This window comes from Drosophila simulans, chromosome 4, assembly GCF_016746395.2.
Source record: "Drosophila simulans strain w501 chromosome 4, Prin_Dsim_3.1, whole genome shotgun sequence".
In the NCBI taxonomy this organism is placed as follows: Eukaryota; Metazoa; Arthropoda; class Insecta; order Diptera; family Drosophilidae; genus Drosophila; species Drosophila simulans.
The window spans coordinates 799,957-814,659 of NC_052524.2; the positions used below are offsets into that span (position 1 = coordinate 799,957).

A 14,703-nucleotide genomic window follows, 5' to 3' on the forward strand; every position below is an offset into this window, starting at 1 on the left:
AATGTCATATATGTGTATATGTATATATAATGACAATATTTTGAACTCACCTTTCACGTTTACTTTATGTTCACCGGTGCCTGGATGGGAAAATAAGTCTATTTGTACGGATATTTCCCCGACACTTTCCTCTGAGTTTTCTAGATCGACTACATATAAGTAATGAAAACAAAATAGAATTAACAAGATATATGAGTTCCTAGACATTCAGATACCCGATAATCAGCTTTTGCGAATGAGAGGGTGAAATTATAAATTTCTTTTGAAATATCGACACAAATTTTCATTTAAATACTATTTATTAAACATCAAAGCGTGACAGAATTTTTAGGGTTAAGAAATTAAAGCATTTTTAAAAGTATGGAACAATAAATCCCTAAGGTGAGTACGGGCGAAGTAAGCATGATTTTTGGCTCCCTCAGATGCAAAACCAATGTTTATAAAATTACATATAATGCGGTGGCATTCCTGAAGTATATATTGATCAGTCAATTTGTATGAAAGCCAGCGAAATTTATAAAGCGGATTATCCTGCGATTTATCACTAAGACAAGCATTTAAACATCATCTCATACGTTCATACACACAAAAACTAAATCGCACATGAATCCGCAAAAAGAGGCCGTGTCTCTCAGAAAAAAATCGTTGGCAAATGCCCCTTCCCCTTGACTAGGTTTCTTTTGGGATCTGCTGTGTAGAGAAGTCGCCGATGCAGCGATGCATTGTGAAATGGTTTAGAGTACGCTTGATCACAAATACGCTTGTGAGTTTGCAAAAAATGGTAATGTCTTTGGTATGACAGCTGGCGGCGGATTATGAGCCAAAGGGTAGACGTGGTCAAAATATCTTTGTTTACCCATAAAAAAAGGCAAAATACATTCTCAAATAAAAAATAAAATAAGAATCCTAAACTTTCTTAACCCTAACGTGGAAGTTGATGACGCATTCCCAGAATTAACAACGTAATTAATGTATTACCAAAAATTGTAAAAATTTTAAAAATAAAAGAGTTTTAGAAAAAAAATGCCAACAGTCATTATGCAGGATCACTTAATGTTTCACTTACCTTCGTGAACTTGGCTAGATATAAAGGTTTTGATTAGTGTGTCGGTCATTTGTGTATATAAACTGAGTGCGTAACGTAAACTCTGAAGCTCGGGCGACTTTTCGAGAAATGTCTTTTTCAGTCCATTGCCACCCGCGTGAAAGTATTGTTTTATTGTATCTAATGCAACGTCAAGCACTGCGCATTGCTTGGGTGACAAGTTTTTTTCAACTTCTTTTGATATGTCCATTACCCCGCTCAGAGCACTCTTAACATCCTGTTTTCCTGCCATATGTGACTTGAACAAACGACCCATGTCTTCAATTTTTGCATTGGATGCCAAGTTTTTTGCATTGTCAGTAAGGTGTTTAAACATCATCTATTTAAAAAAGTAGATATTAGTTACATTACATTAAATTCCATAGAGTTATATAACGAACAGTTTTATCAGTCATAGGTGGTAAAACAATTGTTTTCTCTAATATTCGCATTACGATCTTCCATAACTCCTTTAGTAACCTCTTTAGCACGGTTTTTTCACATGATTGCGCATAGAGAGTTAAAGAGCCATCAAGTAAATCCATAAGCGGCCTTAAAACTTCATCGGCCTCAACGGCGACCGCGTTCCTTTGAGCTGCAAGATTACCAGCAGCAAGGGTTCCACTGCCTCCCTTAATAGAAAGCAGCATGTCTCCAAGTTCTCGCACTGATTGAGTTATTCGTGGCTCCAAACTAAAAATGTTTAATTTAAAAATATATTTTGTTCTGTATTGTAACCTTGATGTCCAGTGAAACTAACCTGATAGCGAATTGTGAAGCTAAGTCGTCCAACGCAGAGTTAAGATTTTGCTGTAGTTCTTTCAAAATATTGGCTGCATCTTCCTCTAGCTTATCCCCACCCATAGACTCAAACATTTTTTCTAGCTGCACCCTTAGTTGCTGAATGTTGTTCATAAGTATGCAAGCCTATTACCGCAGAGGGGAAAAATGGGGGCATAATCGTAATGGATACATGTCATCTAAATAAAACTGGAATTATTTTTCAACTCACAATTCTTTCATCCTTCATATGCTCTGGAAACTCAAGTTTCACAATATCCGCATAGGCTATTAGCACTTTTACGATTGTTTTAGCAAAACGCCTCATGTAACGTTTCCAAATTTCTGGATCAGGACACTCGAGTTTGCTAACAACATCGAAACATTGCGTCAATTGCGTAAAAACGTCGACTACAGAATTTGAAAAAAGCGCGTGCTCGCTGCTCTTTTGAAACTACAATACAATGTAAATAGTTTTAATTTCGGAACTGTTTATAATATGCATTTTATTATTCAAAGACCTGCTTAAGTAAACAAAATATTCATGCGCTGAAAATACTAGTTAGTAAAGTAAGTAAAGTAAGTAAAGTAAGTAAAGTAAGTAAAGTAAGTAAAGTAAGTAAAGTAAGTAAAGTAAGTAAAGTAAGTAAAGTAAGTAAAGTAAGTAAAGTAAGTAAAGTAAGTAAAGTAAGTAAAGTAAGTAAAGTAAGTAAAGTAAGTAAAAAAAAAAAAAGTAAGTAAAGTAAGTAAAGTAAGTAAAGTAAGTAAAGTAAGTAAAGTAAGTAAAGTAAGTAAAGTAAGTAAAGTAAGTAAAGTAAGTAAAGTAAGTAAAGTAAGTAAAGTAAGTAAAGTAAGTAAAGTAAGTAAAGTAAGTAAAGTAAGTAAAGTAAGTAAAGTAAGTAAAGTAAGTAAAGTAAGTAAAGTAAGTAAAGTAAGTAAAGTAAGTAAAGTAAGTAAAGTAAGTAAAGTAAGTAAAGTAAGTAAAGTAAGTAAAGTAAGTAAAGTAAGTAAAGTAAGTAAAGTAAGTAAAGTAAGTAAAGTAAGTAAAGTAAGTAAAGTAAGTAAAGTAAGTAAAGTAAGTAAAGTAAGTAAAGTAAGTAAAGTAAGTAAAGTAAAGTAAGTAAAGTAAGTAAAGTAAGTAAAGTAAGTAAAGTAAGTAAAGTAAGTAAAGTAAGTAAAGTAAGTAAAGTAAGTAAAGTAAGTAAAGTAAGTAAAGTAAGTAAAGTAAGTAAAGTAAGTAAAGTAAGTAAAGTAAGTAAAGTAAGTAAAGTAAGTAAAGTAAGTAAAGTAAGTAAAGTAAGTAAAGTAAGTAAAGTAAAGTAAGTAAAGTAAGTAAAGTAAGTAAAGTAAGTAAAGTAAGTAAAGTAAGTAAAGTAAGTAAGGTAAGTAAAGTAAGTAAAGTAAGTAAGGTAAGTAAAGTAAGTAAAGTAAGTAAAGTAAGTAAAGTAAGTAAAGTAAGTAAAGTAAGTAAAGTAAGTAAAGTAAGTAAAGTAAGTAAAGTAAGTAAGGTAAGTAAAGTAAGTAAAGTAAGTAAAGTAAGTAAGGTAAGTAAAGTAAGTAAAGTAAGTAAAGTAAGTAAAGTAAGTAAGGTAAGTAAAGTAAGTAAAGTAAGTAAGGTAAGTAAAGTAAGTAAAGTAATAAGTTAAGTAAGTAAATTAAGTAAAGTAAGTAAAGTGAACTAAGAAAAAGCAAGTGTATAGGTGATATCCTCATCGGTTGAGGGATTTCCTACCAGCTGTTAGATCAGCCAATTTGAAAATATTAAAATAATTATAATTATATAATTATTATATTATAATTATATATTATATTATAATTATATAACTATCAGATACCCGTTACTCAAATAGTGGAAATAAGAACGCGAAATTTCATAAATAAAATAAATAAAATGAGAAAAAATAGTTTCAAATTGTTCAGAAGTGTGGGCGTGTTCGTTTTGGGCATTTTTTAGGTGTAAAGGGGGCGTGTAGTGTTTTTGGTATACCGACAGAAATTGGCAAGACGAACAATAAAACGAAGAAATTTCAAAACACATTTTAAAAGTATGGGCGTGGCAGTTTTCGGCGGTTTGTGGTTGTTAGTGTGGGCGTTTTAAGCATTTTTTGGCAAATCGATATAAATGAAGACCAAAAAAACTATCAAACAAATTTCAAAAGTGTGGGTGTAGCAGTTTTGGGTGGCGTTAGAGTGGGCGTGGCAACCTTTGGAAACAAACTAGCGCTGCGTCTATATCTCTGGAAGCGGCTCTTTTATAGTTCCTGAGATCGAGGCGTTTATACGGACAGACGGACATGGCCATTTTGACTCGGCTATTGATCCTGGTCCGAAACGCTTCCATATGCCTGTTGCATACTTTTTAACGAAACTAATATACCCTTTTACTCTACGAGTAACATCGTGTATGTGCAAGACCTAAGCTTTTGACTTGACTTGACTTGCATCAATATAGTTATATATCAGGCTTAGGCACTTAGGAAATCATATCTCGCACTCAGAAAACTCAAAAATTAAACTTTTTTTCCATGATGGTGAATGAAAGAGATATGGTTATAATTAACATAAAACGTAACAAGTAAATTATTGGGAGATTCTGCACAAATAGCACCCAACTATTCCCCAAATGATAAAAGAACTTAAAATTAAGTAATAAATAAATCTCATATCTTTATGAGATGCGTTCTCGAGCAGGTCTCTTTAACGTAACGAAAGATTTTTATCAGTCTTACCCCGTCTTTTTTATCCCTCTTAAATGCGCCATGAAGGTATTCCAATGACACATCGTCATTTTCATTCAGCCACTGCATCACAAAAGGCTCGAACCATGCTGGGTAATCGGGAACCGCTCCTTTGTAGGGAGGCACCTCTTTGACGTAGTTACTATATAGCCACTTAACTCGAAAATGAAGGTTCATATAAGCCGATGACTTGCACAGACGATGCTGCTCATGCTCCTCGAGGGCGTACTTCATGTCCACAGCAAAGAGATGCCACATTGAAGATGCTGATAACTGCATACGTGCATTAAGGTAAAATTTGTATTCTCACTAGCAACAAAAATAAGTTTACCTGTCCAATATTTAGCTCTTGGGGAAATTGATTTAAAACCGTTCCGTAACTGTTTTTGTCTTCATCTATTACCGATACGATTAAAGCTATTAGCTTATGCCAAAAGTCGACGCTATCAAGCTTGGGTTCATGATCATCTGGGGCACGTTTTGCTTCGTTGGGATCAACCTATGTTTTGTAAGACAACAAGTTGTTTAATAAATAATACGTTTTTTTTTAAGGGAAGGATTATATCTACCTGCAAATAATAGTTATCATAGCATTATAGGTACATAATGTACAATCTTCACCTAGCTAAACGTTCCCTAACGCCCCAACTTTTCTATGCTCTATTTTTGATTTAAATATGTTTTAGAAAAAGACCGAAAACAAAAAACAATATATTTATATTAGTTAAAATATTAACTTAATTCTAAACCGCTCCATGCTATGTTTTATAAGTACACTATTTAATGGCCTGTTTTTTCAAATTACAGATTTTATTAGTGTTCTTACCAATTTCTATACCCAAAATATTTTGAAATTTGGTGTGATAGGCGAAACACTCGACTATGGCGTTATTAAATTATTCGAAAATAATAACCGTTTTATATTCTGGCCATTACTACGGACCACATACGAAAGGCCTACGAACGGCATTGTCTGCACTTTTAAAATTATTTAAATTTTTAAATTATATTATATTTTATGCTTACCGACATATTTTATAAATTTTTACCTGAAATTCTCTGTTGTAGAGTTCATAACAATTTTCAAATAAAAATTGATAAGTGGATCTAAGGCATGCTTTAACACAATCCTTGACTACTGTACTTGCTCTCGGCGGGCTGGATAGCTCTTGTACCTAGGTTGGTAAATATATAATTAATTAGTATATATTTTTTATATTAAATTACCTTCATGCGGAAAAATGTTATGCTGGTCAATAAATCGACTGTAGATTTTAGATCCATTAGCTTTTCTGGACTCGATGCAGGAAAGTTATTTCTGTACATTGACAAATCGATCCTCAGTGAGTTGTGCAACTGGTCCAGCAACTTAACAAATTTTTCTTTCTAAGAAACAATAGGTTACCGTTTTAAATTAGTATAATTACTAATATTAATTCATTGATTACCCCAAAATTGCTGGCAGCAAATCTATCACTGGCCGATACAGCTGACGAAGCAGTCGTATGAGCATAATAAGCATTTATGTTTGCCAATAGGGTACTCATTACAGCGGGCACCCCAGGACATAGGTATTTAGCGGATAAGCAGTGGAAATGTGTCATAGCTTGATAAATATTCTCAATTCCATAACGCATAGAAAACTCGTCGACAATCTCTTCGGGTATTTCATCAAAATACAACTTCCAAGCATCGTCCCCTTTTTGAGTTGGCAACTTGACCTTTAATTTCGATTCAATTTGCATTACATGTGGTAGACAAAAACTTTATAATTAATAGATTACTCTAATAGATTATTACTTACCATTCCAGTATTTTCTTCACAAAGATAATGAAAGAGGTTCTCGTGTAAACAGGTATATTGTACATGGTAAGGAGCTACTTTTTCCTCGCCCTTTATTTCAACAGATATGTGAAGCCGTATCGCGCCTGACACGGCCGATTTATCTGTGCGCTTCTCCAAGTTGTACCATACATCCATTTCACCGGAAAGAGTACGAACCTCGATAATTGTTTGTCCCAAAAAGTCGTCCGACTCTCGAGTTAACTTCTGACGCAGCTTCGACTTTAGGTCATTGTCTTCGTCCCAAACACGAACTTTAATGCGGTCAGAGGAGTTGTGACACTCGCTACATCCCAATAAACAATAATTTATTTATTATAGTAATACAACATTTGGAAACACCTTATTATAATTTGAATATTTGCAATAATTTGGTAAAATGTATATTATAAATTCAAGAAAATTGTAAAACGGTGACCGGCTTGTAATTCCTTGGCATTTAATTAATTGCGCTTACAGAGCTGTCTGATAGGGACAGACGTGTTATATATCGTTGTCGCAAGTTATTCGTGTTCGAAATTCACTTACTGGACCTATGCTTCGTAACACGTGTTTTCTTTTCTAGAGTAGCACCTTTTACTCATCCCAAAGATCCATATCATCTTACTTTAAAATCATAGGGTAAGAATCTTGGATCTTCTTGTAAGTCTTCCTAATGGTAATTTTTCAAAAGTTGTGTAAAATTTCAACGATTTAATTTTCTATATTGTAAACATTAACTACATCTAAAAAGTTGTCAGAAAGTTTGTTTTATTTGTTTTTTAACTGACTTTCAAGAGTCCCTTTTTATTACAGAAATTTGTTAGGAAATTTCTTTCGAAACACCTTCGGTTTCTTCTTTTTGTTAAATGTTTTTCACCCTTCCACCACCTAACAGTATCGGTTATAACGATAAAAAAAATTGCTACGCTATGGTTTTGCCCTATTCAAAAAACAAATCAGGGTTCCACTTAATAGACATACATATGTATATTAAGACAGCTCTATATGAAACAAAGTATTTGTAGTGTTTGCTGAATGAATAATTTATACTGAGCCTTCAATTGGTATTTTATGTATTAATTCGAAAAAAAGGTTATGTATACTTTCACGTTTTTGGGCAATGTCAAGCCAAAGACGTTAGATACTATTCGTTATTCAAATATCTTTTTTGAAACTATACTCTTGATAGTAAACTTTTCACAATGTCAAAAATATTGATCATTACAATGTCGCCCTTGACTAGATTAATTCTTAATGTGAATTCAGCCATAAAAAACAATAGTGATCCTAATTTTAAAATATTTAGTATACATAAGTGAGAGTGCATTTTGGGTGTAATTATTGTATATAAGCATACACAATTCATATTGCGGAGTTTAAGGAAAGGATTCAATTTAGGGCACAAGTACTCACAAGTGAAACTTCTCGTTCCACACAGGGTTAAGTTCCTGCGGCATTGTTCGCGTTCGTTTTTTCACCTTGCTAACCTGCACCGTCACATATGGATCACTGGTACCGCTTTTATCCTTCGCTATCAGGCCTTGAGCACAAATCACTGCATCAAACCAGGTCAAATATAGTGGGTTCAACAATTCATCAGTTCATCGTTTCCAAAACCATAATCCGAAAACCAACAATTTGAAGTGTGGTTATCGAATATTGCATTACGATTAAAATTATGTTCCAGATTTTAGAGATTATCATTTTCATATAATTGTCGCCATTTTTGATTTGATGTTTGTGTTGATTGTAAAATAGTTACAATTTAAGATTTTGAAATTTTTTAATTTAATTTCAATGCGATTTTGGGGGTTGAAACGAAGAAGTATTATTATGTGCATTTTAACAATGATTAAATTTTGTTGGTTTTTATTTTCAGTGTTAGAAATTGATTTTCAAGGGAGAAAGAAGAAGAGAGAAAAACGGAGTCTTTTTAATAATGATCTTTAATAGCAGCTCAGCAGAAACAGTGCAGTGCTGCTGACTGGATTGCTCTGTCACATATACACATATGTATGTACATATACAAAATCACTAAGATAATATAAGTATATACATTTATGTACACATGATTGCTAGTCAGAAAGATGCAAGTGACATATGTACATAGGTAAGTGTTTAAGCTATGTACGTTGTATCGACAATATGCATGGTTATCAAACAAAAAACACTCAGTTCTGTACAAATACAAAAAATGAATTATATTAAAAGCACAATAGTTTAAAGCAATATGTATATCAAGTTAATTAATAATATTAGGTTCAAAAGATATAACTATTTAACATACACATGTAAAAAAAAGATACACCAACTTGCATTGAAACAGTGTACTATATGTATGTTTTAATATGTATGCTTTAGCAAAAACATACATACAAAAATGTAAATAACTGGGAACTGCACTGCGCTTATATGTACATATATATGTACGTCAAAAAAGGGTAGAAAAAATGGTTTATAATCTTAAAGTCAAAAAAGGAGAATATAACAAATTCAATAAATATTTAGCAATCCCTGTCTTATTTGCATATTAATTTACATATACATATATGTTTAGTAATCGAACAACAAAATAAATGGGACGACTAATTCCTAGTAATAAATAAAATAATAAAATAATTATATTTTCGTTGCTCTTGATCAGGAATGTTCCTATTCGGATTTGATTAAAAACGCATTATTTAATCAAAATCGTATTACAGCATGGACATATAAGTTTCGGTTTGCCGAAGCAAGGTTTATTTCTTGTTACATTAAAGAATGTATTATATTTTGTGCATTATTGTCCATTCTATTTTTCTCTAAAAATCCTATAATTATTAAATAGTTAGTAGAGTCAGGAGAGTTTTTTGCCAAATCATAGGGGATTCCTTTTTATGTCATTCCTATCCGCTTAGAAGAAAAAAACAAGAATTGGGCTGTGTCAGGAGCAAGTTTTTTTTTTACGCTTTCAAGAAATCATGGAATCTCATAGGATAAACGCAGTACAGAATAACATCAATCATTGAAATATTTATGGGCCAGTATCTAGTATAAATAATGCTTTAAAAATAATAACATAGATATTCTGACGCTTCTTTAATTTAAAAACACACAAAGCCGGAAGTGAAACCCGCTATAATTTTAAATACTTTAATACTTTTCCTATTCATTTAAAAATTTAGTTGTGAATAAAATATTACTATAGATATGAAAACATAACATCCAGTTTTTTTTAATTTTTTAAAAATCCATTTGCTTGTATGTTTTAATAATACATTTTATAGTAAAAGGAAAACCAATTCGAATATTAGTTTAAAAAGTTTGTGTGGAAAATGATAGCAACAGCAATTATGACTAAATGCCTTAAATGTGATTTGAAACAAAAATAATAAGCGTGTGAATAGACAATACATACATTTACAATTTTGCTGCGGGGTACAATAATACATAAAAGAATACGTATATTAATCAAATAAGCAGAAATTTATTTACAAAAAATATACGGAAAAGCATCAACCCAATACCTTTCTTTAGAAACCTTTAATTAAATATAGAAATGTAATGCCAATATCAGAAATAATATTTCAAGTAATGCACCGAATTTTTGGTTTTTATCTTGAAAACAATAAAACAATTTGGTCTTAATTGGCGTATCAAAAAGTTCTTTTACAAATCGACAGAAATTTTCAGACTAATAAGAAATTTAAAAAATATGAAATTATTTTCCAAAAGCATAGGTGTGGGTATCATGGGTGGTTTGTAGGCGTTAGAGTGAGCGCGGCAACATTAAGAAACAAAGGCTACTCCTATGTAGAGTAAAAGAGTATACTAGATTCGTTGAAAAGTATGTAACAGGCAGTAGGAAGCGTTTCCGACCATATAAAGTATATATATTCTTGATCAGGATCAATAGCCGAGTCGATTTGGCCATGTCCGTATGAACGTCGAGATCTCAGGAACTATAAAAGCTAGAAGGTTGAGATTCAGCATACAGATTCTAGAGATCCATATTGTCACGTCACAAACCGACCAAAATTTAGTCTTGTAAAGATAAACTTTTTGGCACGCCCACTCGAACGCCCTAAAACCGCCCAACACTGCCACGCCCACATTTATGAAACACAGTCGAGTAAATTTCCATCGATTTGCCAAAAAAATTTTTGCCACGCCCACTCTAAAGCCGCCAAACCGGTCAATATTCCCCAATATCTATCGATATCCCAGAAAAATTATAAAAATTTCGCGTTCGCACTTACACTAGCTGAGTAACGGGTATCTGATAGTCGGAGAACTCGAATGAAAGAAATTGTAAAAAATAATACAATTTAAATATCGTTTTCGAAAAGTACAGTAAGCTAGGTTTACCCTGTTTTCCCGTATCACGTAAAAATTATGCATTTATTTATTTTAATCTCAAGACCAAGAAAACAGACCCTTTGATTTAAAGTAATTGGTAGGAATTCAGTTTGTAGTGGTAAAATTGGAAAAAATTTAAGATGAAATAAAAGAATAAAATTATAAGACAACATAAAAATGAGGTAAGCAATGCCAAATGGCTTTGTTTGTGTACCTGTAATTGTTAGTTTGCATGACCACTTAGATGTTCCCTCAACTGTTGCGTGCTCAGCCTGCTCTAATGAATCTATATGTGTATCGGGATCCACACCGAATGTCATCCTTAAATTAAATTAGTTACATATATTTTTGATTTGGGTTTTTAGACTTTGCAAGAAAAATGTTTAAATATCAAAAATTTGTATTTGCCAGACGGTCCGCACACTTATTTACCCTGTACCCAGTATTAGACGTTAATGGAAGTCTAAATTATTATATCATAACACTAAAGAGGACTGTTCAATTTATATCTTAGTGACTCGATTTATGTGTTTACCTTAGCAAAAGCTGAAAAACTGAATCTTACATGTTAGGGCGAGCCCATACATAAAATTAGGCCGCGAGGCTAATAAAATACTGGCGCCATTTATAACCAAATTACAAGCTTTTGTTCTTTGCCACATACGATTATCGACTACTGAATAATAAATAAAATTGTACAATTTTTGAATAGAAATAAACTCGCAGCTTATTTTATATATGGATTCATGTATACATGTATGTAATGCGTACATGCATGTCACACACTTTTAAAATACAAAGGTTAAATACAGTTACACAAAATCGCACATTCCTTATTGTAAACCAATGTTGTATTTTTATATACATACCAATATAATAATAATGAATACAGCGTGTCATTCCAATGCGAATTGCAAATACATTCACATACATCCAACTTAAATTAAACCGACAACAGAAAACTAGGACGGTGAGAGGGAACTTTCAAACCTGTGATTGCTATTTTGGCCGACCACTTGCTTGTACCATCCAGGACGCTTTGCTTCACAGCCTTCATATGACCGGTATGACTCTTCTCCTCAACGCTGAATACGGCTCTAGTGAATGAATGCCATTTTAAAGTTAACTTTCTTTTGTGTGTAATAGTTCTGGCCGCTTGCCAAACTAGCTTACTTATTTTAGTATGTAAGATTTGGAGTTTGCATAACATCAAGTATTTTTTCGTTTAGATTATCTTAACTACCCCCACTTAAGGTTTTGAAATTAAAATAATTAAAGGCTTTATCACTGTAATTATACGCTCTAGTCAACTTGTACTATTGAATGTAATATTACCTAATCAACTCAAAAATTTCCGGCTTCTCTCGTTCACGTTGCTTCATACGATCTTTCATCGCTGTAATAATCGAGTTAGCCTTGTCTTCCGCGCCGTGCTTTGAGCTCTTTTCAGCGGCACCTTTGGTTGTAGGATACAATTTATAGATTTTTAATTGTACACGTGTGTTTAATATACTTACGCTGCAGGCAGTCCGCATTCAGCAGGTCCTTACACTTTTCATGACACTTTACACCGCACTCAGTGCATCGCACCCCTTGTCGTGCTATTCCCCACAAAAGACCCTCACACTCGTAGCAGTACGTTGGTGACGTGGCAGTCCATAACAAAAAATTATGGGGAGTTGTTGAGGATATAGGGTATATCAGGGCTTGTAGAGCTTTTTTGTACACGTGCATTTTCTATGGATTGGAAACAGATAACGATGGATTACAAAAAAATCAAAAAACATATTTTATGTAGTTAAATATTGTTTGGGGAAAATGGTACATCACGGAATTTTATTAAATTCCTTGCAGTGGTAGTTTTGTTAAAAGTTCAGAAATACACTTCAAAAATTAACCAAAAGGCCTTACCAGATCTTCGTCATTCAGCGTTGCACGTGGAACAGCAGATGTGAGTCCAGCATTTCGTTTTGTAGCGGCCATGGTCTAAAGAGACGTAACGAGGAATTTGACATCAATGAGTTCATTTTAAGGACTTGGTAAATTTTTTTTTTTTATTAATTAAAAGATCTCTATTCAATCTCGGCGTTAAAATATAATAGCCAAATAAACGTTCTTTATCGCAGCTCTACTGAAGATACTTAAGTATATTTAATTACGCTTTAAGCTTCAAAATAATAAGTAAAAGCGTAACAGGCAGAATGCAAACACAAATCAATAAAATAATGAGAGTTTTGAGATAAATACAATTAAAAGTGCAGGGATTTTCATGTATGAGTATCATTATACTTTCTATAATATTATAATAATTGTAAACGACTGTAATTTAAGATTTTTGTATTTTTGTAATGATATTTCTATGCTTTATAATAGATATACTTTCAAACGTGTACGTGTTTTATCTACCAACCGTAGTCTCGACATTTTCTTGCAAACTTAGGAGATTACATTGATCCATTTTCGCGGGCGCATTTAGATAATTTGCCTGATAGCCGGTGACCAAAAGAATCAAACATTATTAATTACTCTCGAATTACGTAAGTTGCAGCATTAAACATATTAATTTTTTAAATAAACAACGTCGTCAATTACATTATTTTTAATTTAAAATTGGGATTTTACTTAAGCAATTTCAGCTTCTGGGACGACAGATGTATATTTTTGTATGCCATTTAGTTTACTGGCTTCCGCACGACATCGAATTTAGTTAATCCTGAATTATATTCTACGCTACAATCGATTGGAAAGTTTGCAATAGAAGAAATGAATGAGGCCAAATACATTGGTACATTTTCCTTTTTTTTACGAATACAACTATTTTGACATTTCGTCCCTATATAGCAATTACCAAGATTTTGATTAAATTCTAAGCGTTTTTTTGTTTTTTATTTTGTTGTTTAAAGTAAAAGAAGATTGTTTTCTAAATCTCATTTTTGTTTTTGCAGTTAACAAAAACTTTAGAGGGCCTTACTAGTGCGATGTTAAACAAAATTAGCAATTTTACGGTGTTATGATGACTACCAAACTATTGTCTGAAATCCTGAATAAGCTACAGTGTATTTTTATACTCATGCATGAAATTATATATTAAATACTAAAATTTAATATTATATTAATAAATATTATTATTAAAACATTATTTATTCCTTGGTTTATTTTTAAAATGTATTTTTTTAAATGTATTCATAACCATTTATAGTTGGCGTCCTTCTGTATTTCCTTTGTGCTTCAGAGTACGTCAATGAGGTAAACTAAAATCCTAGAGGTCCACTTAAACAAAAATATAATATATTCATACTTTTATTGTGCTCGGTTTGTCTTTGTGACAATCTTCTGAAATAATCTTGCTCAGCACAGGCATCATTAGTATCTGAATGCTTTATCTAGGTCTTATAGTTTGCGAGCTCCCGACGTTCTAGACGGGCGGACAGACGGACATGGCCGGATCGACTCTGCTACTGATCCTGCTCAAAAGCTTTCTATACTCAAAATTGAGTAAAGACGCAATTCACCCTTACATTATTAAATGTTAATTTGGACTATTTGATTGCTCTTTATAATGGATTATTAATAGATTTCGTTCCACAGCAGGGTTTTTTTTATTTTTCGTTCGCATACCACACGGATATTAGTGGCTAATTCTTAAATTTGTGTTTTATGGAGTCTAAAGTGCTAAACTACATTTAAAATAAAGACAACAATACAATATTGCATATTTCAGTGAATTTAAAAGGTTAATAGAAAATATGTTTAATATAAAATGGCTAGTTAACATTTTGTAATAACTTTTTTTTTATTAAAAATCTTCAGTCTATACCTTGAGAACCTGCCGTCCATAAAACCATCGACGTAAGATACAACATTTTCAAAAAAGTGTGATAGAGTAAGCAGAGTCGTAAATTATAGGATTAATATATTGTCCTTTATTTTTTTCAAAC

At 32.4% G+C, this 14,703-nt stretch overlaps 1 protein-coding gene across 10 annotated transcripts in view; it reads right to left on the reverse strand.

Annotated features, from left to right (window-relative positions):
* Positions 1–14,703, reverse strand: part of LOC6724731 (protein unc-13 homolog A) — a 32,876-nt gene that overhangs the window by 1,169 nt on the left and 17,004 nt on the right. For 4 of the 10 annotated variants that reach the window (XM_016180553.3, XM_016180558.3, XM_016180562.3 and 1 more), the window contains 17 exons: positions 14,583–14,591; positions 12,677–12,751; positions 12,283–12,502; positions 12,101–12,221; positions 11,756–11,862; positions 7,841–7,982; positions 6,407–6,731; positions 6,051–6,323; positions 5,830–5,988; positions 5,652–5,777; positions 4,934–5,101; positions 4,594–4,875; positions 2,097–2,318; positions 1,845–2,011; positions 1,486–1,777; positions 1,067–1,424; positions 51–149 (listed from right to left, as the gene is read on the reverse strand). In XM_016180553.3, the coding sequence (XP_016037371.1) occupies positions 51–149; positions 1,067–1,424; positions 1,486–1,777; positions 1,845–2,011; positions 2,097–2,318; positions 4,594–4,875; positions 4,934–5,101; positions 5,652–5,777; positions 5,830–5,988; positions 6,051–6,323; positions 6,407–6,731; positions 7,841–7,982; positions 11,756–11,862; positions 12,101–12,221; positions 12,283–12,502; positions 12,677–12,751; positions 14,583–14,591 (3,145 nt within the window). Of the gene's footprint in view, positions 1–50; positions 150–1,066; positions 1,425–1,485; positions 1,778–1,844; positions 2,012–2,096; positions 2,319–4,593; positions 4,876–4,933; positions 5,102–5,651; positions 5,778–5,829; positions 5,989–6,050; positions 6,324–6,406; positions 6,732–7,840; positions 9,838–10,979; positions 11,087–11,755; positions 11,863–12,100; positions 12,222–12,282; positions 12,503–12,676; positions 12,752–14,582; positions 14,592–14,703 lie in introns of those variants that run through there. The other 6 variants (XM_016180555.3, XM_016180559.3, XM_016180552.3 and 3 more) reach the window with 5 other exon arrangements.